The sequence below is a fragment of the Bombyx mandarina genome, chromosome 04 (assembly GCF_030267445.1).
Source record: "Bombyx mandarina strain Sakado chromosome 04, ASM3026744v2".
NCBI lineage: Eukaryota > Metazoa > Arthropoda > Insecta > Lepidoptera > Bombycidae > Bombyx > Bombyx mandarina.
In genome coordinates, this window is record NC_143211.1 from 5972534 (window position 1) to 5999809 (window position 27276).

The following is a 27276-nucleotide window of genomic DNA, read 5'->3' on the forward strand; positions in this document are numbered from 1 at the left end:
TATAATAATTTGCCTTATCAACGCGACAATTCTATTATAAGTTTAACAATGTTAAGTATATACACGTTTCCAAATAATTCAATAGGATTTCGTAGGGATACTTGTAGTTACTGTTTAGTTCAGGATTTACGTTTGGACCTAGGTTTGTAACTGGAACTCGCCTCCTTGGTCCTCGGAACAAAGCATCCGCATTCCTGCCTTTCTAGAGGATATACGTATGCCTTTTGTAAATATATAAACCGGTTTTCGCGAGGGTTGTCTTTCGACAGTTGTGTTGAGCTGTTGGACGTTTGTATACCAGTCGCCGACGGCCCTGCTTACCGTGTGCACGTTTCGAGACGACAGTCCGCCGAAATCGGTCGTGTGATGTTGATTGGACCACTTTACTTTCATTGAGGATCGCCTTCTTACTTCCTGTGCTTCATACTACGAACTAGGAATATGGTGAGTGATGTGATTGTGTTATTTTTTTGTTGTTGTTGTTGTTGTAAATACTTAGTGCTTTGAATCGGATTTATCATTAAAATTGAGTTTTACAATATTTTGAGTTGTACTGTATTAATATTATATTGTTTTGGTTATTTAATTAAATTGATTTTTAAATTAAATAGGCGGGTAATTTGTTTCATAGTGAAGGATTAAGACTGTTGTGGCAATGTTTATAAAATTTAGAATATTTGAAAATTCATTTTCCATTTAATTTTTGAGTATTATTGAGATAAAAACAATATTGACGACCATTACGAAAGATAAATTAGATAAACAATTGTGTTCTAGTTTACTTGACCTCGGCTTGAGATTTAACAATTTACCGTTACGTATTCAAGTGTCGTATGTGTTCAAAACAATAAGAATTTTGGATTTTTTGGATTTTTTTTTCGTAAACGCATCTGAACAAAAATTTTTTTACTCATATTTATGCCGATCATTACTTAACGATTAGAACAGAGTCATGGTGGAATTAATTCACGAAATAAACTTTCTTTTCGGTTTGAGTATTATAAGATAAAAGCTCAACCGTATGAATAAATGCGACATTATATCATAACCAGTGTAACTGGCTCTAGATTCCCGAAAATCTTGGAAAATAGTTTTTTTAATTTTTTTATTGCCCTTATAGGCAGACGAGCATACGGCCCACCTGATGGTCAGTGGTTACCGTCGCCCATGGACTTCAGCAATGCCAGGGCAGAGCCAAGCCACTGCCTACCGTTTAATACTTTCCACAAGCCTCTTTTAAAGAAGACATGTCATAGCGCTCACTACCATTTCATACGTTCCAGTGTTGCACGATATGAATATTAACACCAACTAGGAATCTTACCAGTAACAACTTATCACAACAGAATCAACAAGGCGTTTACTTTACAGTGACCCCCATATTTTTTTATGTTTTTAAATGGAACTAAAGGACAGGTAATGATGCTTTTAACTGGTGGTACAATAACATAAGCAGATGACGACAAGAAAACTTTTTACTGGTGGTAGGACCTCTTGTTAGTCCGCACGGGTAGGTACCACCGCCCTGCCTATTTCTGACGTGAAGCAGCAATGCGTTTCGGTTTGAAGGGTAGGGCAGCCGTTGTAACTATACTGAGATCTCAGAACTTGTATCTCAAGGTGGGTGGGGCATTTACGTTGTAGATGTCCATGGGCTCCAGTAACCACTTAACACCAGGTGGGCTGTGAGCTCGTCCACCCATCTAAGCAATAAAAATAATAACTAATAGTTTTAATACAAGCGCTAATTCAATTAAAAACAGCTGACGCGTGAAGTCGACGGCCCAGCACAAACGCGCGCGGCATTGCGTGCGTTTGTAGATGTGTGGGAGTGAGTGAGATCGTCTATTTCAAAGATTTCTGCATTTGACATGGTCTATGGAGTAGCTTATTTTCATTTTTATGGATTTAAATCCGTAATATCCGTATCCGTAGACTAGGTCACGTCCTTATAGAGCAGCCTTTCCTAAAGTGGGCGATAACGCACCCTTGTGGGCGCTGGAGGACCCAAGGGGGGCGGTAAGGGACCCAGAAAAAAATGGGGGCGTTCTGTAGAGGCCGGGGAGGCGATTTGTAATTTCATCTAGGAGGACTCTTAGACACCGACTGAGCTCTCGCTATAGTGGTTCTTAAGTAGGTGGGAAAATGGGGGCGTTAAAAAATAATTTATTCTTAAAGTGGGCAGTAGACAAAATAAGTTTGGGAACCGTTGCTATAGAGGCTATAAACGCTACGACACTAATAAGGTCTTAAGACATGAGAACTCAGTTGTATTTTATGAAGACCGTTCGGAACCTTTCGAACCACGTCCAGATACGCACCAGGACTAGAACGGTGGTACCTACTCGCGTCCCACAATACGGCTTACCGCCAAAGTAATGAATCGCTACTATACGATTACAATTACAACGATAAGTATATATGTTTGTGTAAGCCAAGCATATATACTGTCAATAATCTTTCTTACTGTTCTGAAATTACAGTTTTGTATATTTGTTACTCATTCAATAACAACAAAAAAATTCTGAACATATTAGAATGAAATTTTACACAATAACTCCCTGGATTAATACACAATGCTTTTTATAATGGTAAATGGCGTGACACGGGAATCGACGGAACTACATTGTTCGTCTACAAGTTCACTGCTAGTTTGTTTACTACATAGAGAGAGACAAGCAATTTTTTATTCCAGGAAACGTGTTTTAGTTTTTCTGAATAAATTTGAAGCAAAATTGAAACCACGAGGCATAATAATAAAATAAGCATTAGAATAATAGAATAAACATTCCACATATTAGGATTTTCTTTTTTTATTGATTCTAGAAACACACAATTAGTACATCCAGACCACTAATATCTTGATTAAGATCTCTGATCTAGAATTTGCCTCTGACCAACAGTACAGTTTTTCCTATATGTAAAGGGTCACTGTTTCGGGAGGCAATATAATTTTCCTATCTCTAAGAGTACGAATCCACAACATTAATTTATTGGGAAATATATTTTTTTAGTAATATCAAACTATGAATTTCATTGCGTGTTATTTGATAATAGTGCCAATACTTTAACAACTAGCTTAGGAAAATATTTTCACGACTATCAAATTATAAGAATCGGAAGTAAATGTGCTAAGCTTAAATTACAATTTTACCCTTCTTTTTGATATGGAACAATACGGAAACTTTTTATAATAATGAAAATATTTTGTGTTATTACACTAAATGTCATAAGTCGTTCTGATACTGCAACTTAAAACAAATACAAGATTATCAAGTAATACAATAGACAGAACGTATGTAATCAAATCAGTTTTATGTGTTTATATGAAATTTATATGTGTACAATGGTAAATGTGTATGTATGTGTTGTACTCTTTGTTTTACTGCGTTTGACATTGCTATGAGTAGGTACTGATGACAATAAATACGGTTGGATACGTGAGCGACATTAATTCATTTTAAACTGCATACAGGCGTGTATTTGTACATTTTTGTTTACAAACAGAACATTATTCACTAAGCATGTGAAAATGTATATTATTTATTATTTGAACATTATTGAAAATATTAACCAAGATATTGATGACATATGACTATGACAGAATGAGCTGAAACACCACTAAAATTTTTCAATAAGTTTTTTTTATTTTTTATTGCTTAGATGGGTGGACGAGCTCACAGCCCACCTGGTGTTAAGTGGTTACTGGAGCCCATAGACATCTACAACGTAAATGCGCCACCCACCTTGAGATATAAGTTCTAAGGTCTCAGTATAGTTACAACGGCTACCCTACCCTTCGAACCGAAACGCATTACTGCTTCACGGCGGAAATAGGCGGAGTGGTGGTACCTACCCGTGCGGACTCCCAAGAGGTCCTACCACCAGTGATCACGCAAATTATAATTTTGCGGGTTTGATTTTTATTACACGATGTTATTCCTTCACCGTGGAAGTCAATCGTGAACATTTGTTGAGTACGTATTTCATTAGAAAAATTGGTACCCGCCTGCGGGATTCGAACACCAGTGCATCGCTACACACGAATGCACCGGACGTCTTATCCTTTAGGCCACGACGACTTTTTAGTTAAATCCCTTTTAAATGGTATATAAACAAAAACTACTGAAGTAAATTCAATTGTTGATAGTCAAATGTCAAATTTGTAATAAAATATATGTAGTTGAAAAAGTATGTTCTCAATTATTAATTAAACTAGCATTGTCTTCATGCAATACGAGTATTCTTTAAATGAATTAAATTTACGTTGTATGATTTCTAACTGAAAGAACTAATGTAGGTACGTACCGATCAACTTAGTACTATTCAATTTCTATAGGATCTGCTTGCTGCTGACTCTGCTTACAGGATAGAAAGTATATTTGAAATTATTTTTTTAAATGTGAATTTTTTATTTTTATTTTATTTAAAGTATTTAGCAAGCGCTATGATGTGTCCTTCTTCAACCGAGATTTTGGAGAGTACTCAGCCGCAGGCAGCGACCTTACTGTGCCCCTGGCATTGCTGACGTCCATGAGCTATGGTAATCAGTCCAAACATCGGGTGGGCTGGTTGCATGCTTGCCTACTAAGGCGATGAACAAACTTCAGTACTACAGTTTTCAGTACTTATTTTTATTCACATCTACGACTCGTAACTCGTACCTAAGATAGCCAAATATTGATATATTTAAGTGTTTAATTCGCTTTTCTCAAAATATATTTAAAAAACTATTATTATTGTATCAAAACGGATATGTTAAATTGAAATATTCTTTTGAGTTACTCTGTCGACACAGCTGCAGGTGCTTCTGTGTTATGTGTCCAAAGCGACTAGTTAATAAAATTATACGATTATTTTAAAATGGTCGGTAACAGAATGTATCGTATTCACAACAAAAGGTAAATGAATTTTAAAAGGACTTTTTTAATGCTTAGATGGGTGGACGAGCTCACGGCTTGGTGTTAAGTGGTTACCGGAGCCCATAGACATCTACAACGTAAATGCCGCCACCCACTTTGAAACAAGAGCTCTACGGTCTCAGCTTTAACAGTACAACGGCTGCCCCACCCTTCAGACCGAAGCGCATTGCTGCTTCACGGCAGAAATAAGCAGGGTGTATACCCGTGTGGACTCTCAAGACGTCCTACCATGAGTAAAAATAGTTGATATATGTTTTCTTGTATGGTTATATGGTTAGATTTTAACTGACGACCGTACTTGTGTTTCGTAACACGTGCTTGAGTAGTTTCGTACAAGTGAATGTACTGTTTTATTAACAAAACGCTAAAACAGTCTGCGTTCCTCTGTCTCATAAGGATTGAGCCTTGAGCAATTTACTTTTACTTTTTAAACATAAATAATTTTCAATAACACCGGCATGTTAGTTCGTTGTAGAATGATTGGTACTGAACTACTTACTGAGTTATAGTTATGAGATATTAACATAGTACATAAACATAATATGTAGCTGCTTGATTCCGCATTGATGCAGTTTTTTGTGCATTAATTGTCTAGTCGTGATTTGAACTAGTTGATCTGAAATTAGTTCGTTATTTGTTTATTAAAAACTAAATTGTGTATATTTATAACAACTATAATGCAGATATTAATTAAAAAATCCGATATGGTTTATACAGATATAAAAAAATGTAACCTCAGATATATTTTTGGTGTAATTAAAAGAGGTAAACAACTTGGAAATTTAATTTGGAGCATCGCTGCATTATATTATAGTATTAGTAAAGAGTATTTTCCATTTTATAGTATTTTGTATTTGATTACAAGGAAATCTTCCTCTAACAACGAATAAACAGTTAAGTGACAGATTCACCGCAGCGCAATGAAAAAAATACATTTTAATGGTCTACTAGGATTTATTGGGAGTATGCATATAATCACCATTCTATTCTACCACATCGAAATAATATATAATTCCATACAGAGAGGCAAAGACATTTGTTGATAAAGAATTCGACTTCATGTCACCTATTCCACCTTATAACAGATGGGCATTAGAAAGTCGCCTCACTTAAACCAAGAAGAAACTACACAAATATGCATATGTATTTGTAATGTAAATGGACAGAGTTCGGAATTAATACATTCGGGGGAGCCTTAAAGTCACATCGATCACAGACAAAATGACGGAAAATCGCCTTAGATGGTATGTCCATATCATGAGACGGGACGAAGATCATGTGGTGAAGGTCGCATTGGGCTCGCCAGAACAAAAGAAAGGTAGAGCCCGCCCGCCATCGACCTGGTGGTCAAACATCGAAAGAGACCTTAAGAAAGCCCAATTGCCAAAACCGACAACCCAGGACAGATCAGCCTGGCGCCGTAGAGTGAGGAGACCCGACCCCAGATAACGGGAAAAGGGACGGATAGTAGTAGTAGTATTTGTGGTGTACATGGGTTACAAGTTGTAGGTTAATTCTTCTTCTTCTCTTTAATTGTTTCACTCTAGACAGAGTGGTCATGATCGTTACATAGTATTGGAGAGGGCAAATTTAATCCGGTTTACGATGTCCCGCTATCTCTTCCAGATCGAGGACATCCTGCCGCGCTCATTTAAGGGAACTTCTACAGTAGTCTTAATTTGATCGGTTCATCGCATGAGAGATATCAAACAAGGTCATGTGCCCTTCACCCATTCTTTAACGACGAGACTATATACTGATAATCGTTGAGAAGCTTGCCTCTATTATCTAAGAGTGATTCGTTTTTGTCAACGTGATTATTTCAAGTTAAAAATTGATAGACTATAGGATTTTGTAATTTGTTACTAAAAAGCTGCTGACAGTTTCTTACTGTTTTAATTCAGTATTTCTTTTCAGGCAATGGAGCAAGCTGTCTTTCTGCTCATGGGTTTGATATGCCACACGCAATCGTCGGCATATATTCAGGGGCAAAAAATATTTTCATTAGAAGAAATAGTACCTTTGATGGCCGAGTTTTATCCTGAAAGAATGTCCGTGCAATGGATATCAGGTTAGTGGAATTTATGATTTTAATTATTAGTACATGAATTTTGTATCAATTAGGATACTCGGATATTGTGGTGCATCACTTAAATGTGAACGCTTTCTACTGCTTCAAACATAACATAACGTTTTGCTAACTTGATGTCCATATTCTTCAATACCTAGTAGTATTGTAATAGAGTAGTGATGATTGTTATCATACCGGTGTAATGATGGATACGCATTTGCATTAGACTACTAAGGACCACTACTCTGGACTTAGGCTAATTGTAATTTTATAATTTTTGAGAACTAGACAACATTTTAAAATACAATAAGTGCTGATTCTCCAGAATTTATCGGCATTAATTTAATAGGAAGCTACGTTACTTAGTTAGAATTTAGGTTAATGTCTGTTTTTATTGCGGATTAAATATCAGATGCAACAGTTTTCTAATGCTCAAATTCCGAGTCGGTCTATCCGGATGCTCATACACATTATCGTATCGCATAAAATGCATTACTGGCACGCATTACACGCCCACGCATCAGAGTATACACGTGTATACGTACAACGTACACGCAATCCAATGCAAAACGGCACGAATTCTCACATTGCTTACTTTTATGATTTGTTTGTTCTTTTTATTTGCCTTATTGATTCATTTTTCACTTTCTGTTCACCGCTTTATATTAAATAAATATATTAATTATAAAATAATATTCACACTGTGTTTTTTCTACGGAACCCAATAAACGACGGTCAGCGTTTTGCTGCAAAAAAGTCCTTTATTTTTGTAGTCCTTGTAGCTCTGGTAGTAAAAATATCCTATTTATTATTACGATATTGCTTATGTAACATTTTCACGAATAATTCAATGTATATCTTGTAATGTAATTAAAATTTTATGTCCGTTACAATGCGTTAAATGGTTATTAATTATGAAAATTACTTCAATTTAAAATTAAATTTTTTTCGAACCTTGAACCAGATACGAGCCTTTAAATTCTTTATTTTCAAGGCATACGTTTAGCTGCTACAAACTTATGCAACACCATTGTTACTGTTTGTATTGTTGCGTTTTCAGATACAACGTATATATACAAAGATCCTGGTGGGATAAAGAAATATGACGCCTCCACGGATAAAGTCGTCACGATTCTCAATGAAATCGAATTGGTAACTATTATTTTACCGATATTTTTTTAAGTAATTTGCTACCTATTACAGGATACTAGGAGTATTGTAATATATTTGCATAGTATGTAGTAAGCTTCTTTAATTAAATACAAGCAGTTGAAATTCAAATATTTTAATAATATCGGTAATTTGTTAAATTTTTAAAGCAATAATAAATATATTTAAACACTAAATATTATGTTAGTAAAAATGAAATGGTATACAATTTTTGTAACAAAAATAATTGGCAAAGCCCATAGGTATATATACCATGAATATCGCCATCTGCCAAAAGATATGATTTTGACGTCTCAATTGTATATCTGTCCTATCCATCAGACCGAAACTAATGATTGCTTCGACAGAAATAAGCAAAATGGAAATAAGCATAGTGGCATCACCTATACGACAGTACCGAAATTATAAATGAAGCATAGCTTTTAAGTTAAAATAGCTAAATTGCTAGCAACATTGTAGTCCAGAAAAGCTTTGGACTGGTACATGAGAGTTTTAATTAAAAAGCTTACTCGTAGCTGTAAAGTCCACGTTCATGTTCATACTTATTAAGCATTGTATTAAGAAGAGAAATTGACTGCTCGCCCTGCGTTAAATGCGTGTCCCGTATAGACATGAGTTCGATGTTTAAATGCAGACGGATTAGGTATCTATCTTTTAAAAGAGGCAAACATTAATGACAACATTTAATTTAAATTTGAATAAGTTTAATTCTCCTTGTTTAAGAGTGAACTCTAAAGACTTTAAATAAATAATAGTTTCAAATAATTTTGTTTACGTTTGTTCACTTTTTATTGGTGCAATAGACAATGTTGGTAGTGGGTCACGTTTTGATTTTATGACTACAAATCCCTTGACACAAGCGAAATGCAGAAACATATGCTTCTAAATCTTGGGGACCAATTGAATTCATGATTGCGAATAATGAAACGTTCGTGGCAATAAGCAAGATACTGAAGATAGATAATACATGTTTTTTTTTTTTTGCTGAGATGTGTAGACGAGCTCACAGCCCACCTGGTGTTAAGTGTTTACTGGAGCCCATAGACATCTATAACGTAAATGCGCCACACACCTTGAGATATAGTTCTAAGGTCTCAGTATAGTCACAACGGCTGCCCCACCCTTCAAACCTTTTTGGGGTGGTAGCGAATAGCCGAATACCACCACCAAGAACAGTAGCCACAGTCGAACCATACTACACTACACCTACCAAGCTTCATCTCTGCACTCCCCTAAGGTAGACTGTTAGAGAATGCCTATGGCATTAAGTCCGCCTTTATACTTTCTAGTATAAGAAGTTATAAATAAATAAATAAAATAAACTAATGTCCCCATCACTCGTGACCGCCGGATCCCCGCACTGACTGAACTCAAATAGAGTCAAGGTATTGAGAATCCATATCACCCAGCGGGACGTCGCACCAGTAATCATTAACGTATCGACTGTGGTTCGATTGGAGCAAGCAAAATATATAAGTAATTATGTATGTAACATGTGCCTCGCAACTTGAACTCTGGGCAATAGAAAATTCTTATGCTTCCCGATGGCGTTGTCGGGATTACGGATATTCGTTTAGCAATAAGTAGGCTGCGTGATCATTTCCTCATATGTCATTTAAAAAAATAATACTATTACATTTTGTATATAAGCTAATTCGATTAGTAAAACTATGAATACATTTCAATATTAAATGATCTATGATTTGATTATGCATATTTATGAATGAAATATATTTTATACACTTTCTATTTCATGTTAAGATCATGTTCGTCCTTTCTATTCCGTAATTTAGGTTACCTACCTTTTTTTAATTTTTTTTATTGCCCTTGTAGGCAGACGAGCATACGGCCCACCTGATGGTGAGTGGTTACCGTCGCCCATGGACTTCAGTAATGCCAGGGGCAGAGCCAAGCCGCTGCCTACCGCTACCTGCTTTAGCGGTTGTTTTAATTCTTTACCAATAGGTATAAAGTGTGATAAATACGTTTTAAAGTATAAGAAACTGTAGGTCGTCTAGTTGGGCGGTAATTTTCGCTAATAAAATCTTTTAAACACAGTATGACGTTTGTTTACCTTTTAAATATTCGTGTTCACAGTATAATTTGAGCAATTATACGCTGTCTACGTTTTCTGAAGACGGAAAATACGTGCTGCTAACGAAAAATAGAAGAAAGGTGAGTGAATATTTTTTTATATTACATTTCAGACTTTTCTTATTGAATTCGTGATTTTGAAATGGAGACATTAAAATGCGATTCTTTACTCAATAACACTAAAAACATCATATGTTTGGAAAATTTCGATTTTTACTAGTAATTTTTGCATTATATTGAAAATCGCGTGGAATCTACACTTATAATGTTTACTAGTAATTTTTGCATTATATTGGAAATCAGCTAATCGCGTGGAATCTACACGCGTGTTTTTGGTCACAGAAAGCTAAACTGTACCACTATTCGCATTTCCCTTATTTCAATATGTTCATATTTTTTGACGGTGAAACGCGACGAAGGGCTCGGCGAGTAAATTAACCCACAGACATAGATAGCCCACTGAGTTTCTCGCCGGATCTTCTCAGTGGGTCGGGCTTCCGATCCGGTGGTAGATTCTGCGAAGCACTGCCCTTGTTAGGGCTAATGTTAGCAAATTCTCTCAGGTTGAGTCCGTGAGCTCACAGGCTACTGACGTTTTATTTGCGTTACATTATGTACAGTGCAAAAAAAACGGGTCGAGGATATTTGTTGCATGCAATTTCATTTGGGTTTTCATTTCACTCATCAGTACTGTCTTTGTTATCGACCTGTTATAACCGGCGAATACCGGTTATTTTTTGATATTATTTTTAGTACCACAATTAAGCCTTATTTTGTATTTACAATATTTTTCGTTAGTTAAAATTATCTTCATATGTGAGTGAGAAACATATTATTATTATACGAAGAAGGCAGTATTGAAATTCCAGAAATGTCAAATCCCTTTGCGTGGTTACCACTAACTATGTCTTTATCCTGGTTTAAGTAAGATCACCATTCAAGCCCCAAGCGCATTCTGATGAATGTCATAAACGCTATTAGTTTGTTAATTATGATGTGGTAGTGGATGCATTCGCGAAGCTGTCAGCCTTCCTTTGAATGCTATCGGGCAGTTGTTAGCAAATGCAGTTAAGCCTTTGATTTTGTCCACCGGCCCTAGTGAAACTAGAAATGCATCCGAGACAGCGGCAATCTCTCCATCCATAATAAAATTACATTAGTAGTGCCCTCTCATTTGTAGCGATAAATCTAGAAAGTTCGTTTTTTAATATTATTATAATATACTCACCTTTTTGATCGTTTGAATTTAAATGTGCGAAATGGGAACACATTCATACTTTCACGAACTATTGAATGACAGAAAGTACTTTATGGAGCTTTGAGGAATCTTCCAACGAACTTTGAAAAATAATTGAATATGCAATTTCGGAAAGCGCGCATGTTCCATATTTTGTCAAATACGTTCTTTCATATTATACATTGTATGTAGTTTTGAGGCTTACCTACACCCATTTTATAATAATTTCAGTAATTTTCAATTGCTAATTAATACTAAAATATATCTCAAAAGTTAATATTTTAAATATTACACTGCCTTAGAAAATAATCAGTTTTTTTCATTTTCTGAACATTTTACATTTTTAGAGATGTGCCCTTTTCGAAATTGCATATGCATATGAAATTGCATTATGATAAGTAGTTTTTTTGGTAGCCTAGATTTTTTGATAATACTTTAGACGACTAAAAAATTTTTTATTATATCTATAGAATAAGATAATAATAATAATACTATTACCATTACCATTACTATTCAACGGGATCCTTTGACGCGCGCACTTGTCCGCCTTTTAATATTATTGATTCAGTCAAACGTTCTACCACAAGACAATGAATAAAAAAAATCAGACAATGTTTAATTTGAAGGTTCCTACTGATTGAACAAGGAAGTGCGTGCGTAAAGCCTACATGCGTACCAAGAATAAATTGAGTGTTCAATCCTATTAAATGTCACATGTTATTGAGAGCACGTTCGTAGGTAGTGAGTAGGAACTATGCACAAAATCAAGGTTTTCGATTGCAAGTAAATTGCTTGTTGTACTATATTATTTAGAAAAAAAGTTTGTAGAAGAATAATGTACAGTGTCAGATTTATTTATTTCTAATATTCCAAAATAAAATAAAATACTTCATAAATTACTTCACGCGAAGGTCACGAGTATTGAAGTTATTTTATCCTTCAGTTCCTTTCTCGGGCTGTCGGTATAGAGTTAGCTTCGAAAGGGTTCGTCTGCGTCTGGTTCAACGACCTGAAGCTTTATCGAATTTTGCGAACACCTTTGGAACTTAATTATGTTTAAATGAGTTTTTTAAAAACCATTGCCATAACTTGGTTTTTTCATTAAAATTAAATCTTAATAATTTGCAGACTTTTCTTTGTTTATACAAGTCTTCGTTTTTTGAATACTTTCATTAATAGGATTAATATATGCGATCAATTTAATTTAAAAATATTATACGTTATAATCTATGTATTTTCTTGAATAGAACCTTTATTCTGTATCCGTTTTTAATTTGTGACGATTTGTGATTTGTTTGTTATCTTAAACCACCTGTTTGGAGTTTTCGATATATGTACATATTTAACGATGATAAACAGTTTTTCAGTGCAAAAAAACCGTAATTTTGACATTTCTACTCAGATAGCTCTAACCGCGAACTTTCGAATACATAAAAATATTGGAATCGGAGTATTTTATAAAAAAAATGATGTAGGATTGAAATATTTTCATTTGGAATTTTAGTAACTTTTACTTATGTAGATTAAGGCCTGATTTATTGGATTCGATAAGTAAATTTTGATTAGAATTCAATATATATTTTTTAAAAAATATGTAAACTAGTTATAATGAATTTATAATACATTAAATTATTTGATATATTGTTTCCCTCGATCAGAATGATTAAACAGTGTGTAAGATTTGATTTTCGCTTTTCTGTAGACCACAGATAATTAGAAAATTGCTATCCGTTCTTGTTGCAATCTTTCTTCTTATCAAGCACTCTTTCCGATACCTCAGTACCAGTTCCATAGCACACCTATTTCGTTCTCACACGAGTGAGTCGAATCTCCTCGGTACTCTCACCCAAGACGGTTGGCAAAAAAATAAAAATAGTTTTTTTTAAATCATACTACCGGGATTACAATAACAATCAAAAATTTTTTTATATGTAGGTAATATATATTATGTATGTATAAATATATTTTTTTGGATTTTTACGAATGTTGCACTAAGTAAAATACATTGCGTTAATCACCTTTACGTACAGATACATTGTCTAATTACATATAAGATTGAAGTCTCCATTGATTGTATAGCTGCTGAAATCCTGATCCATTCTTTAAAAACGTTGTAATGTGTAATTATTGAAGTTGAAAAATGTGATATTGCGTATGTTGTTGCTAAATCTAAATAGATAGATAGATTTATATTAGACGAATTTTAAAAGTATTATAACATTTATATTCTTATTGGTATGCTTTTTTGATTTCAAATTGATTTAATGTTCATGTTGAGCCAAGTATGCAAAGCGAGGAGCATCGTTTCACTGGATCCAGTCTATTAATGACGATATTTGCATCATAAGTTTATTAGTATTGTGGAAAATCATTAGCTCAAGGTGCATTATGCAAGAATTATAATGCACAAGTCTAGTTTACCTTCACTATATGACCGAAATTTACATGTTATATCATAGAAATTGTATTGTAGGATACGTCAGTGTAAAATGCTGAACAATGCTTACTATAAAGTCAATGATTATCTAGAAGATTGCACAAAGTGGGAATGAGTTGCTCCGGGCATTTTAATATTGTAAAATTGTTATGTTATAATTACTTATTGTAAAAATGAATATTTAAAAAATCTCATATTAAAAAAAAAAACTAATATTAAAAAAAAAAAGACATGCCCGCTGAGTTTCTTGCCAATTCTTCTCAGGACGGAGGCTAATTCTTGTGAATTGGCGGTAGTTCTTTTGACGTTCAACAAGTATGTACTTTCATTTATGTTGAATAAAACTTTTTTGATTTGATTTGATTTGAATGTATATGTTACGGTAAATGTACACTCTTAGGAAATGTACACTTTTACCGGTAAATAAAACGATATGGTCGTTGTGAATTCAATTGAATGCACATTACCCAAACGATGAGGCAATGTGCACATTTACCGGAAAATGTATACATTTGCCGCAATATCTACTTTTACCGAACATATACACATATAACAGTTGTATAGTGTATACTCAGAGTGCATTACGAATTTAACATATTCGTGTTATCGCGTAAATTTTATCGTTTCAATAATTTGTGTTTCCATTAAAAGAAATATTTCATATTTCAACACACGTCTGTTTCTCTGTAACAATTGCTTTGATTGGTGTTTATTTTCATAAAATAGAACCTAGTAGATACCTAGGGTTTTGACTTGGGTTAAAGCTGGAATATTCGTAAATAATGAAATCGACCGTGGTTACATTTTAACTTATTGAAAAAATCAATGAAGTTTATAAGTTTCAAAATTACAAGTTGCAAGTTTTCTTCGTAGTACCATTTTGCCCATTTCTGGCACGACATAATAAAGTGTTCCAGCTATGGTCTAAGAAAATATTTACTTATAACAAAATATGTATATCATGAGCTCAACTACGGTCTTAAATATATTTTTTTAATTTTGACGGATTTTTTTGAAATAGCTATGAATATTTTTTGTTATTTAATTTAGAAACCTCGTAGTGCTTCGTTCGAATTGTAAATCTAAATTGAATAATATCATAAAGGAATTGGTGGGTGTATCGATGTCAGGTAGTTGGGGCAATTCAATTTAGCCAATTTATATTGCGCTGTGGACTCTGCTCAATCTGTGTCCATGACCCTGTGTTGGCTTCAGTTTCGTTTTAGGGCACGTGGGGGCCTCTCGACCTAAGATACGTTTAAGCAGAAAAAGAATGGAGGTAAAAATTTGTGTCCGAACTACAACGAATGATTATTTCGCGGCCAATATGTACAGAATGTTTTTTTTTTCCCTACCTATGCTGAGAGAGGCTATTTCAGCTTCATCCTAACGTTTGTAGGTGAGCTCACAGGGCTCAACCGGAGAGTTGCTAACACTGACCCTAGCAAGAGCAGTGCTTCGCAGAATCTACCACCGGATCGGAAACGCGACCCACTGAGAAAATCCGGCGAGAAACTCAGTGGGCTGTGTCAATGGGTTAGTTCGCTGGTCGAGCCCTTCGTCGCAAGCGAAGGGTTCGACGAGGACGGTGACCGGTGCTTGTGGTGCCTAAAAGCACCGTTAATGGATCAGAAGGATCCGTAATGACGTGCTTTCGGCGACGTCGACGGTTTACCATTCGGTCTACTGGGTCGGGTATGTAACAGAATGGTAGTGCTATTAAATTAAACCCATAGGCAATCCCAAAGTCAGCGTAATATGAGTTTAGGTCTTTTGAATTTATTTCCATTCTTAATGGTCTGGTTATTCTGATGCCGTGTCACACAATTGATAACATACTGAAAGATATATACAAGTCTGGTTTGCCGAGACGAGTTTTTGTGCATAAAATTATTAACAACAAAGAACAAGCAGTTTGAAAAACAATTGTTTTAGTTTTTCAAAAAAACCTTTGTTTCAATAGACGTTACAAAAGTTGTAATGGTCGTTTTCTCTTACAGATATACAGATATTCATTCCTTGCGGAGTATTCTGTGCTAGATATTGAAAAGAGGTAAGTAACTTTACTGGTTTTGTTTAAAAAATACTCTTTGGTGTAGTGATGAAGGGGTTGACTCTTACTTTGGCGATTGTCGTTTTGTACGTAAGAGGCGAGTTTTTTTTTCATTTTTTTTTTTAATAATCGAGGTAGGCAGGGCGAGTAGATGAGGTAACGACATGCTTCACATCAAGCCGGTATTCCTTATTTGGTCCTTAGCGCGAACGCCACGGACCTTGAGTGATTGTGTCCTAATGGAATTGGCATCACACCCTTCAAAACTGCAATATCTATTGCATTTCATGCGGAATGTATGCAATTGGCGAAACGGTTTGGTGAGCACCAAACATAGTCAATACAACGTACATAGTCTTCGTCGCCTAAAAGATAAGTTTCCCGGTGCATTCGTATCAAGCGATGCCACTGTTCTGGTGTTTGTACACGGCAGACAGTTATTAATTTTTCTAATATAATACATACTTAACAAATGTTCACGATTTACCTTCACCGGTCGTGTAATAATCAATAACATTTTGTAATAAATATCAAACCCGCAAAAATAATAATTTGCGTAATTACTGGTAGGGCGTCCTGAGAGCTCATACGCATTTTTTTAAATTTTTTTTTATTGCTTATATGATTGGACGAGCTCACAGCCCACCTGGTGTTAAGCTGTAACCACTCCAGTAACTGGAGCCCATAGAGATCTACAACGTAAATGCGCCACTCTCCTTGAGTGACATAAGTTCTAAGATCTCAAGTATAGTTACAACAGCTGCCCCAACCTTCAAACCGAAACGCATTACTGCTTCACGGCAGAAATAGGCAGGGTGGTGGTACCTACCCGCGCGGACTCACAACAGGTCCTACCACCAGTGAAATATTTCTTTCTACTTTCACAGATTAATTTACAAGCTAAGCGATTATCCGCTACAAGTCGTGGTTTGGGGTATTGGGAAATCTGTAGCTTACGTTCAAGATAACAATGTATACTACGTACCTGACATTACCCAAGCAGATTATATTGGTGCTCTCACCACAGGAGGAGTGCCCGGCGAAGTATATTTTGGTGCTACTGACTGGATTTACGAAGGTTGATATGATAATTTAATTAATTAGTATAAACTGGATGTAAAGCCTGTTTAAATTAGACGGAGAAGCGGGTTAAATAACTATTATATTAAAGATTAAATAACATAGTTAACAGTTTTCAATTTTTTGCAAGTAACAAGTAAATAATATTTTATCTTTGGTTTCATATCGAATAAATTTAGTTTTCAAATTGAAATAAAATAAACAAAGACGATTAAATAATATGAAAAACTCATCTCTAAAGAAAATTTTATCTTTGGTTTCTTATTGAATAAATTTAGTTTTCAAATTGAAATAAAATAAACAGAGGCGGTTAAATAATACGAAAAACTCATGTCTAAAGAAAATGTTATCTTTGGTTTCTTATTGAATAAATTTAATTTTCAAATAGAATTAAAATAAACAAAGGTGATTAAGTAATGCGAAAATCATTGTTTGCTTTTCAGAGGAGATATTTAATGCAGCAGAAGCATTATGGTTTTCTCCGGGAGGTACTTACCTCGCTGTTGCTTCCTTCAATGATACTGACGTTGAATCGGCCGTATTCCCTTATTACGGAGATCCTGGTAACATAAACAACCAGTACCCACAAATGGTGCAGTTTAAATATCCTAAGGTTGGTAAATTCAATAAAGCAATAACCACTTTGCGTTTGTTTGAAATAAATTCTCTAATTTGTATTCTTGTTTACTTCTGTATTATGAGGTTCATTATTATTTTTATTGTCAGGTAGGTCGGACAAATCCGAAAGTGGGTTTACGTGTCTACAAACTGGACGAGCCTAATAGTGAGCCTTGGAGTATACCTGCACCGGTCGATGTGATTGGACTCGACAACATCCTCGGTCGTGTAAACTGGGCTTCAGACCAAAATCTAATTGTTCTGTGGCTGAACAGACGACAAAGTATTAGTATCCTGATCAATTGTGACTTGCAAAAAGACAAATGTAGCATAGTGAAAGAACACACGGAACCAAACGGTTGGATCGACATTAACGACCCAATTTTCGACAAAACTGGAACTAAAATGGTGGAGATACAGCCTTTGTATCATGCTGAACGTCGTTTCCCGCACGCCGCAAGGGTCGATTTCAATACTTTAACAACTGAAGATCTGAGTCCCGGTAACTCTACGGTTTTGGAAATTGTTGGCTGGAATCAAGATACCAATACGGTGTATTACATAGTAGCTCCTGGAAATTTACCATGGCTAAGGCAAATATGGGCAACTTCCGGCGGTGTGGTTAGATGTATCTCGTGCAAAGAACCGACTTGTAGGCACGTGTCGGCCATGTTTTCACCTGGAGCCAACTACGCTATAGTAACGTGTAGCGCTTGCAACATCCCTCCTAAAATATACCTGTATGATGCCAAGGTAGATTTTTTATATTATTAATTCTCAACTTTTTATTTAGTTATAAATAAAGGCTAGATTAATACTATGTGTTCGGGTTTTAAAAATACCACTCTTGTCTTTGTACAGGGTGGCCCATAAGTCCTTTGATATGAAAAAAAAATTATTAAAATAAAACTAATTACATTATGAATTAAATTTTTATTTACATAAAAAGCTTAAAAAACGGGAATTATTTTTTGAAAATAACATCTCCTAAATGTAATCCGTTGCGATCACGGCACTCTTGCAAACGACGTCTAAAATTGTCGATGACTGCGCGGCACGTCACTGCTGAAATGCTTGTCATTTCTCTGCGGATGTTTTCTTTTAGGGCCTCAATTGACCGCGGGTTTGTGTCGTATACTTTAGCCTTAAGGTAGCCCCACAAAAAAAAATCCATCGGGGTCAGATCTGGACTACGTGGAGGCCAGGAAATGTCTCCTCTCTTAGAGATAACTTTGCCAGGAAAAAGTTGACGGATAACGGGCATAGCAGTGTTAGAGGTGTGAGAAGTGGCCCCATCCTGTTGAAACCACGTCCTGGCATTAAAGCCTGAAAAGTTTTGCAATTCTGGTATGAAAAACTCTTCGATCATAGCCACATATCGCTCCGACGTAACAGTAACTGCGCGCCCTCTGCCATCCTCAAAGAAGTAAGGCCCTAGGATACCATGGGCTGACATAGCGGCCCAAACAGTCACTTTCGGACTATGTAAGGGCTTCTGATGCTTAAGTTTTGGATTGATGGGGCTCCAATAGCGGCAATTTTGTTTACTAACATGCCCGTTAAGATGGAAATGAGCCTCGTCAGAGAACATTATGTTATTGAAGGAAGTAAACCGATTCAACATTTCATTCGCATAATTTTGTCTTTGAATACCGTCAGTTTCCTTTAATTCTTGAACCAACTGAATTTTGTAAGGGTGCATATGTAAATCTTTCTTCAAAATCCGTTGTAACGATGTCCTGGATACGTTTAATGCTCTGGCGCGCTTACGAGTTGACTGTGTCGGATTTTCGCGAATAGACTGTGTCACTGTGTCTATGTTTTGTTCCGTACGTGACGTCCTTGGGCGACCCAACCGCGGTTTATCTAACGTCGAACCGGTCTCCTCGAACTTAGCAACCCAGTTCTTAATCGTTTGAAGAGTTGGAGTGTCGTCAAAGTTGTGTAAACCTTTGTGTTCTCGAAATTTACGCCGCGCAACGGTTGCCGAATTGTCGTTTTTATAAAACTCGCGCACACAAAACGCACGGTCCGCTCCGGTAAAACGCTCCATCGCGACTAAATTCCCAGAAACCGAAGTTACTCCCCCCGCTTCCCCTGCACCGCTCACGCGCGCCCTGTTCGTTTTATTCAAATTTTACTTTTCAAAGGACTTATGGGCCACCCTGTATTTGATTGGTCGGACATGACCTTTGAGGATTTTTTGTATGATACTTTTGAAATTGTAAATGAACAGTTAATCGATATTCATGTTTGACTAACTAATGTTGTTTATGTTCCAGAAAGAGACATTCAAATTGATAAAAGACAACAAAAAACTCATTGATACCCTACAAATGTACCAACTACCTCTTACCCATTTCATCGCAATGTCAATAGGAAACGAAGTGAATGCAAACGTGAAACTCATTCTTCCAGCTGGGATAAAGCAAGGAGAACAGTATGCAATGGTGGTCAGAGTGTACGCTGGTCCTGGGACAACCCGAGTTCGCGATAATTACGATCTAGGTAAACTACTCACAGAAATAACTTCGAAATTAGAGACTTGGTCGTCGTAGCCTACAACAAATGTTAACCAAAAAATGTTAACGATTCAACTTCCACGGTGAAGGAACAGCATCGGTGTAATAAAAATAAAAAATAAAACCCGCAAAATTATAATTTGCATACTTACTGGTGGTAGAACCTCTTGTGAGTCCGCACGGGTACGTACCACACCACCACCCTGCCTATTTCTGCCGTGAATCAGTAAAAAAAAATTGGTAATGCGCAGATGATCCATTAGCTCAGTATACTTAATTTTAGTAACATCATAAAACTTGAAATTACTGTTGAACATTTTTAAATCTCTATTGGCCATCTTTCTTTCATCCTTCTTATATGTGCCGTCGAGACGATCATGCATTTCAATCGCAATTGAAACTTCAAAACTGAGTGATAGATGTCTGGGCCCGTGCATTTGATGTCTGATAATGATCGTACCGATTTAATATTTTCAGAATATTACAACTCGTACCTGGCTACGAACAGGAGTATAATAGTGGCCTCGATCGACGTCCGAGGTTCGGGAGTGATGGGCGTGGAAGCTATGCATGCAGTCAACAGGGCTTTGGGAACTGTCGAAATATCCGATACTTTGGATACCATCAAGTACGTGGATAAATTCGTTGGATTATTTTATATACAGTAAAAGCTCTTTATTCGTGCTGTCTTCATTCGCGTTTCCACTATACGCGGATAAAAAAAAATGCTACCTAATTCCTATGTTCGTGGTTAAAATTTCTTTATTCGCGGATCCAATGGATGCATCGGTATATACACATTGATAAAAGGATTCCAATATGTAGGAATCTAACCGAATATTCATTGTAAACGTGCTTTTCCATATTAACGATTTCTATATTCGCGGCATATTAACGGAACGTATATACCGCGAATAAAGAGTTTTTACGATATTTCACAGTTGGAGTAGGTTTTGGATCCTGAGGCTTAGATATTTTATGGATTGTTTTATGTCAAGATATTTTGTGGTGATACGGTGAAATGTGAGACTGTACAGGTAGATCCGCCGCCACACAAGCAATTCCTATGTTTGTGATTTCGCATACGATTACTGATATCAATACACGTTATAAACTAAATCTTTTGGGTTCCTTGAATACTTGAGTTTCCGACGCTACTAATAAACAAGCTTACGTTTATATGCATTTCTTACGATTTTAAAACACCAATATCCTTATCACAACACATTATAGTTTATCGATCATAAAAAAATGTACATATAAAATTGCTAGGAAGTTTTATTATGCCTTATACTCATATATGGAGCCTACGTCACCATGAAGATGGAGGAATTGTTTAAAATGTCCCGTCATCACCTTTTTATCATCGCACCGCACGCCATTTGAGGATATTGATGTTAATTAATGCAATGTTACAGGAGCTTGACGAGTTTGTATTCTTTCATCGACCCTGACCGGATAGGAGTGTGGGGCTGGAGTTACGGTGGCTATGCCACCACAATGATGTTGATTCAGGATCAGCGGAACATTGTGAAATGTGGGGCCGCTGTCGCCCCCGTTACCTCATGGCTCTATTACGGTGAATATATTTTTACAATCTAGGTGCTTGTTGTACGCCTTTACCAGTCCGCTTGTTTTCTACATATATACATACATATATACACTTCGAAGGTCAGTGAAGAAATACACTGAAAGTATCATCCTCATTTAACGATCGCGATAAAGAGGGAGAAAAACTTAGGTGACCAGCACTGACATAGAACACCTTATCAGCTCTTTATTCCGGTTTTTTTTTTTAAATATGGAAGTGAGTTTTATCTTTTGGCCAACAGTAAAACCTTTTTGGATTTGTGAGTTCGATTTTAGAGTATTAATTAGAGTATTATTAGTTGATAATTTTTAATCAAATTAAATTAATTGGAGTTATTAATTAAATCAAATTTAGTTGGAATTTGATGAATTCGATTATTTTTAAAAAATGGGTACTTATACAATGTTCTCTACGAGTCGTAAATGATTAAAAAACAGTTTACGGTTTCATTTCACGTTTAATATTTGTTTGATCACAAATGACGAAATTTTTTAAAAAATGATTTGAATACGATATCTTATTTTTTTAGATTCAATATACACGGAACGTTACATGGATACGCCTCAAGCAAACCCTTTGGGCTACGAACGATCTGACCTAACTAATCTAGCTGAAGGATTGCGAGGACGCAAATATTTGCTGGTTCACGGGAGCGGTGACGACAACGTGCATTACCAGCACAGCATGCAACTCGCCAAGCGATTGCAGCATAGCGATATTGCCTTCGAGCAAATGGTAAGTAAGGCTTTTGACAGTTTTGGAATTATTATTTTTTTTGCTCAAGAGGAAATCGTCAGTGCGGGCGTTCCCCAAGGTGGTGTTCTTTCTCCTCTTCTGTTTTCTGTGTTTATAAACTCTGTCACTAGGCTTATATCTTCTAAATTCCACCTCTACGCAGACGATTTCCAGCTATATCGCCACTTCTCGGAGCCTGAAGTTGAATCGGCTATTGCTGCGATGAACAGTGATCTAAAGTCTATCAGTGAATGGGCAAAAGCCTACGGTCTGCACATTAATCCGGGTAAATCACAGGCTATCATTATAGGGGGTAAACAATTGCGCAGTAGACTCAGCGATCCTATACTCCCCCCAATTTATTTGGATGGGACTCAAATAACTCTAACCGATTCAGTTAAAAACCTGGGTGTTATTGTAGATCGACATCTTTCGTGGAGTTCTCACGTTGCTGAGATTAGTAGGAAGGTGCACTTTGCCTTGCACTCGTTGAGATGTCTGCAGGGCTTCTTACCTCAGCATACAAAAATATCTCTCGTCCAAGCTCTCATTCTACCCATAATTGATTACGCCGATGCCTGCTACTTGGATGCCACTGAGGAGCTCTCAAACAAGCTTGAGAGGTTGCAAAATCTATGTATAGTAATCGGCAAACTTCTTGAGCAAATGACCTTGACTGCGCAGAACCGAATTTTAGATCACTTTGGTGGTGAGGGTGAGGCGCGACGGCAGGGGAAATCGTATCGAGCGCGTTATTGGTAGATCAGTCGAACCTTGCGTCCCGCACCGCACCCTCATTCCGCTTGCTCCCAAAAGTACGCTTGCGTACAGTGGAAAGTCTATCGTTATTAATCGTTAAGTTATTTGTTATAATTGCTTGTGGACTTTGTTGCCATTGCTATTTGATGAGTGTTTGTTGATTTTTTATAAAACATACACTATGCCGTGACAAACTGGTGTAGTACTTAAAAGAAAGGGTAGAAAATTTGTGTACGACGTATATTGCTTCATTATAAAACAGGGGAAGAATGATATGGAAAAATTAAAACAGACTAAGGAAGCAACAAAAACATCAGTGAGTACTGTTAGGTGCATTATTAACGAAGCTAAAGGCTCTGGCTTGCTCGCCGTGTTTCGGACTCCGGGTAAGAAAAGATCAGGGAAGAAGAAAGTTACCGGAATGGATAGTTTCGTTCAATCTGTAATAAAAAGATGTAATCATAATAACTACGTAACAAGCAGCGAAACTCCGTATCGTAGAAAGGCTTCTAAAAATTTAAAGAAGATATAAATTTTAATGGCTCGGAATGAAGCTTACGACGAATTATGAAAGAGCTAGGCTTCAGATGGAAAAAAAGAACAGAAAATAATCGGAAGCTCGTAAATGAAAAAAGTAACATTCGATTACTACGAATCGAATATCTTCAAAAAATAATTAATTATAGACAAAAAAGAAGACCGAATCGACCGAGTTGTAAACTACGCCGATGAGCACTATGTCGACTCATCACGATAATAGCGACTCGGGTGATGAAAACAGTGATGATGATGATGGTCAAGATTATGATAACGAAAAAAAACCAACCACCAAGACCAAGAACCAAGACCTGGCAACAGCTCTAGTTTTGACTTAATAGAAGGAATATTTATTTTACCCCAAGATTAAATTATTACAATTATTAACCTATATGTTTTGTTGATGTTCTAATAAATATATAAATAAATACATATGTTGATTTTAATAATTTAATAGCATTATGACGCAAAGTAAATAATGTTTTTGCACGTGAGTGTACCATGCGCAAACTTACCCCCACTACGCCAACAAATGCTCAAGAAGTTTGCCGGTTATTATATCCGTTTTATATACAATCTCAGAAAATTCGATCATGTTTCTCATTTTCGCAAAGAACTTAAATGGCTCCCTATACGCCTTCGTAGGAATACTCGAATATTATGTCTCCTATTCAATATCCTACATAAGCCCACTTCTCCCTTATATTTACGTGAGCGATTCTCTTTCATTCGTTCTCCTGATGCTCCCTGCAGGTCCAACCAACGTTCTGTTTTGTTATTCCCTTCCCACAAAACCAATTTCTATTCTCACTCCTTTACTGTGCACGCGGTCAGACTGTGGAATTCGTTGCCGGCTGACATCCGAGTTTGCAAGTCTGTTTCTGTTTTTAAATACAAGGTCAAACAATTTTATCTCTCATCAACCGAATGATCATGGTTCTATACTCTTCGCATATACGAGTGTTACTGTGTTACTTATAATATTTGCTATGTGTATGTGCTATAATTCTCATTTTGTGTTTGTTATTTTAGTTATGTGTTATTTGTTCTACACACACTTATCACTTTTTATTATTATTCTCATTATCCTCTCGCAGGTCTGCTGGAGGAGATTTCTCAAAGAAATAAGCAGTGCCTTTGTACATAATTTTCCTATTACTCTGTACTGTGTCTTGTTTTCTGTGTGTACATAAATAAATAAATAAAATAAATAAATAAATAAATAAATCGCTGGACACCCACCCTCCACTGGGGATGGCGGGCAGGGTATGTCGGAGTCTAACCAACTAAAACCTTCTGTCGCTCAACAACCCACGTCCAAGCCTCGCATGAGATAGAACACATGAAAAGGCAAAGGGGGAGTTGGACATAGCATCATATTATCAGAAGTCTTTTGATTTGCTAGAATGAGCTCGTGAAATCCGTAGTTACGAAAGTGTAAATGCAGACATACGCCATGAGACATGAGGTCGGAGTATACCATTTTATTGTTTATATCAATCCTATTCTTCAGACTGAAACGTTTTCGACTGCTTCGCTTCAGAAATAGATAGGAACCAGTTGGGTCCAATATTGGGTCCAATTAAATGCGGGACGCACCTTTAATATGCCAAATATTAGATACGGGACAGACTTTCAATTGGTCCAATATTGGTATCAATAGTAATTAAAATTGGCACTACATTTCGTAGTTCGCGTTGAGATCTCATTGTGTCCCATCTAATTTAGTCGTGTATTTTAATTTACATTCTAAATGGATGGTGTTAATATGATATGCACATGCAAATAAAAACAAGTCAAAATTATAAAATGAAATTCAAACGATCGCCTCTTGTTAAAGTATAGCAAAGTTTTTTAAATATTCATTCAATTCAGTCATTCAATGCAATTGTTTCATTACAACAAAACGCTGTAACGAAACAATTGCATTAGAATATTTGAAAATACTAGAGTTTTATAGCTCTAATAACGAATCACATTTTAATATTTAAAGAAAATAAAACAAGTTCGATACGCGAATAAATTATTTACCGTTTTCATATAAAATAAAGCCAAATTCTAGGCTTTATTCCCATAAATAGATCACTGTTTTTTTTGCGTATTAACAAGAATTGAGAATGAGCTTTGCGATATCGAGATTTTATTGCGTGAAACTAGTCAACGATTTAGACAGTCGCAGATGACCAAGAAAAATGTCCGTATCGTTTGACGTAATTTTTCACGTTGAATAGCAATCGTTTCGATAGATCCGACCGCAGTCTGAAGGAAATTTAGTCATAAATAACTTTATTGGAACTCTCTCGAGTGACCTATAAGATGTCGACACTGTAAATTGTTCAGTCATTTATTCTGTGCGACCGATTCATTTCGTTATGATCCCACTCAATCCTATTCAGATATTTGGAGGGAGATGTCAATTTTGAAGTTGTTTTTAAATATAAACATGAAAATAACAGTTCAAAAATATATTATAATTGGTTAATATTAATTTTATTACTGGTGGTAGGACTTCTTGTGAGTCCGCACGGGTAGGTACCACCACCCTGCCCATTCCTGCCGTGAAGCAGTAATGCGTTTCGATTTGAAGGGTGGGGCAACCGTTGTAACTATATTGAGACCTTAGAACTTATATCTCAAGGTGGGTGGCGCATTTACGTTGTAGATGTCTATGGACTCCAGTAACCACTTAACATAAGGCGGACTGTGAGCTCGTCCACTCATCTAAGCAATAAATAAATAATAATAAATAATAATAGATTTTTTCCAACCTATTCGTTGGTAGCGTAAGAGGCTATTCCATACATATTTGTCTAGTATAAAGATTCATTCAGGAGCGGAATATAACATATTATTATTAAGACATTTTTGAAACACAAGGCTATAAAAATATTTAATTATGTTATAAAATTATTCTTTTCATAAATTTCAATTTTGCGTTATCTATATTTGGCTTTTTTGGTTGACAAGGTTGCTCACTAGTCTAGACAATCATATTGCGATACCATTGAGATGTAAACTAGTATTATACCTACATAATCACTTGAAACTTAAAAATATATTTCGTCACAGTTGAATTATACTTACGAATTTTCTCTTTAACAGAGTTATACGGACGAGAATCACTCCTTGATGGGAGTGAGTCGACATTTCTACCACACGTTGGATCGCTTCTGGTCAGAGTGCTTCAAATTATAATGTTAGTTTAATAAGACCTCGAATAGTATTTTATGTGTGTTGTGAACGTTTGTGAAGTCTTAGCTTAAATTGTATCATAGTGTATCTAAATTGATTGTGAACAAGTCGATGTTAGCGTAATAAATTGCTATTTATATTCTTGTTTGTTGTTTTATTTTTATCTTTTTGGTTCTATCATTGGATAGCCTGTTACGGTGGATAAAGCTATTTTTAAAAGGTCTTTTAGGGCACAATTCGGTAAAATGAGGATTCGTA

General features: G+C 35.9%; 1 protein-coding gene across 2 annotated transcripts; it reads left to right on the forward strand.

The window, feature by feature from the left end:
• Positions 1 to 246: 246 nt before the first annotated feature.
• On the forward strand, positions 247 to 27162 carry LOC114250223 (venom dipeptidyl peptidase 4). Of its 2 annotated transcripts, none has more exons than XM_028183998.2 (13): positions 247 to 444; positions 6840 to 6993; positions 8054 to 8145; positions 10261 to 10338; positions 15932 to 15984; positions 16872 to 17062; positions 17508 to 17677; positions 17791 to 18435; positions 19965 to 20190; positions 20682 to 20832; positions 21623 to 21783; positions 22325 to 22530; positions 26929 to 27162. In XM_028183998.2, exons 1-13 carry the CDS (start codon positions 442 to 444, stop codon positions 27019 to 27021), a joined length of 2223 nt encoding a protein of 740 aa, XP_028039799.2. In that variant the 5' UTR covers positions 247 to 441; the 3' UTR covers positions 27022 to 27162. The 2 variants fall into 2 exon arrangements, with proteins under 2 accessions (XP_028039799.2, XP_089596622.1); XM_089740496.1 differs by having other exon boundaries at positions 264 to 444; positions 6549 to 6993.
• Positions 27163 to 27276: the final 114 nt, after the last annotated feature.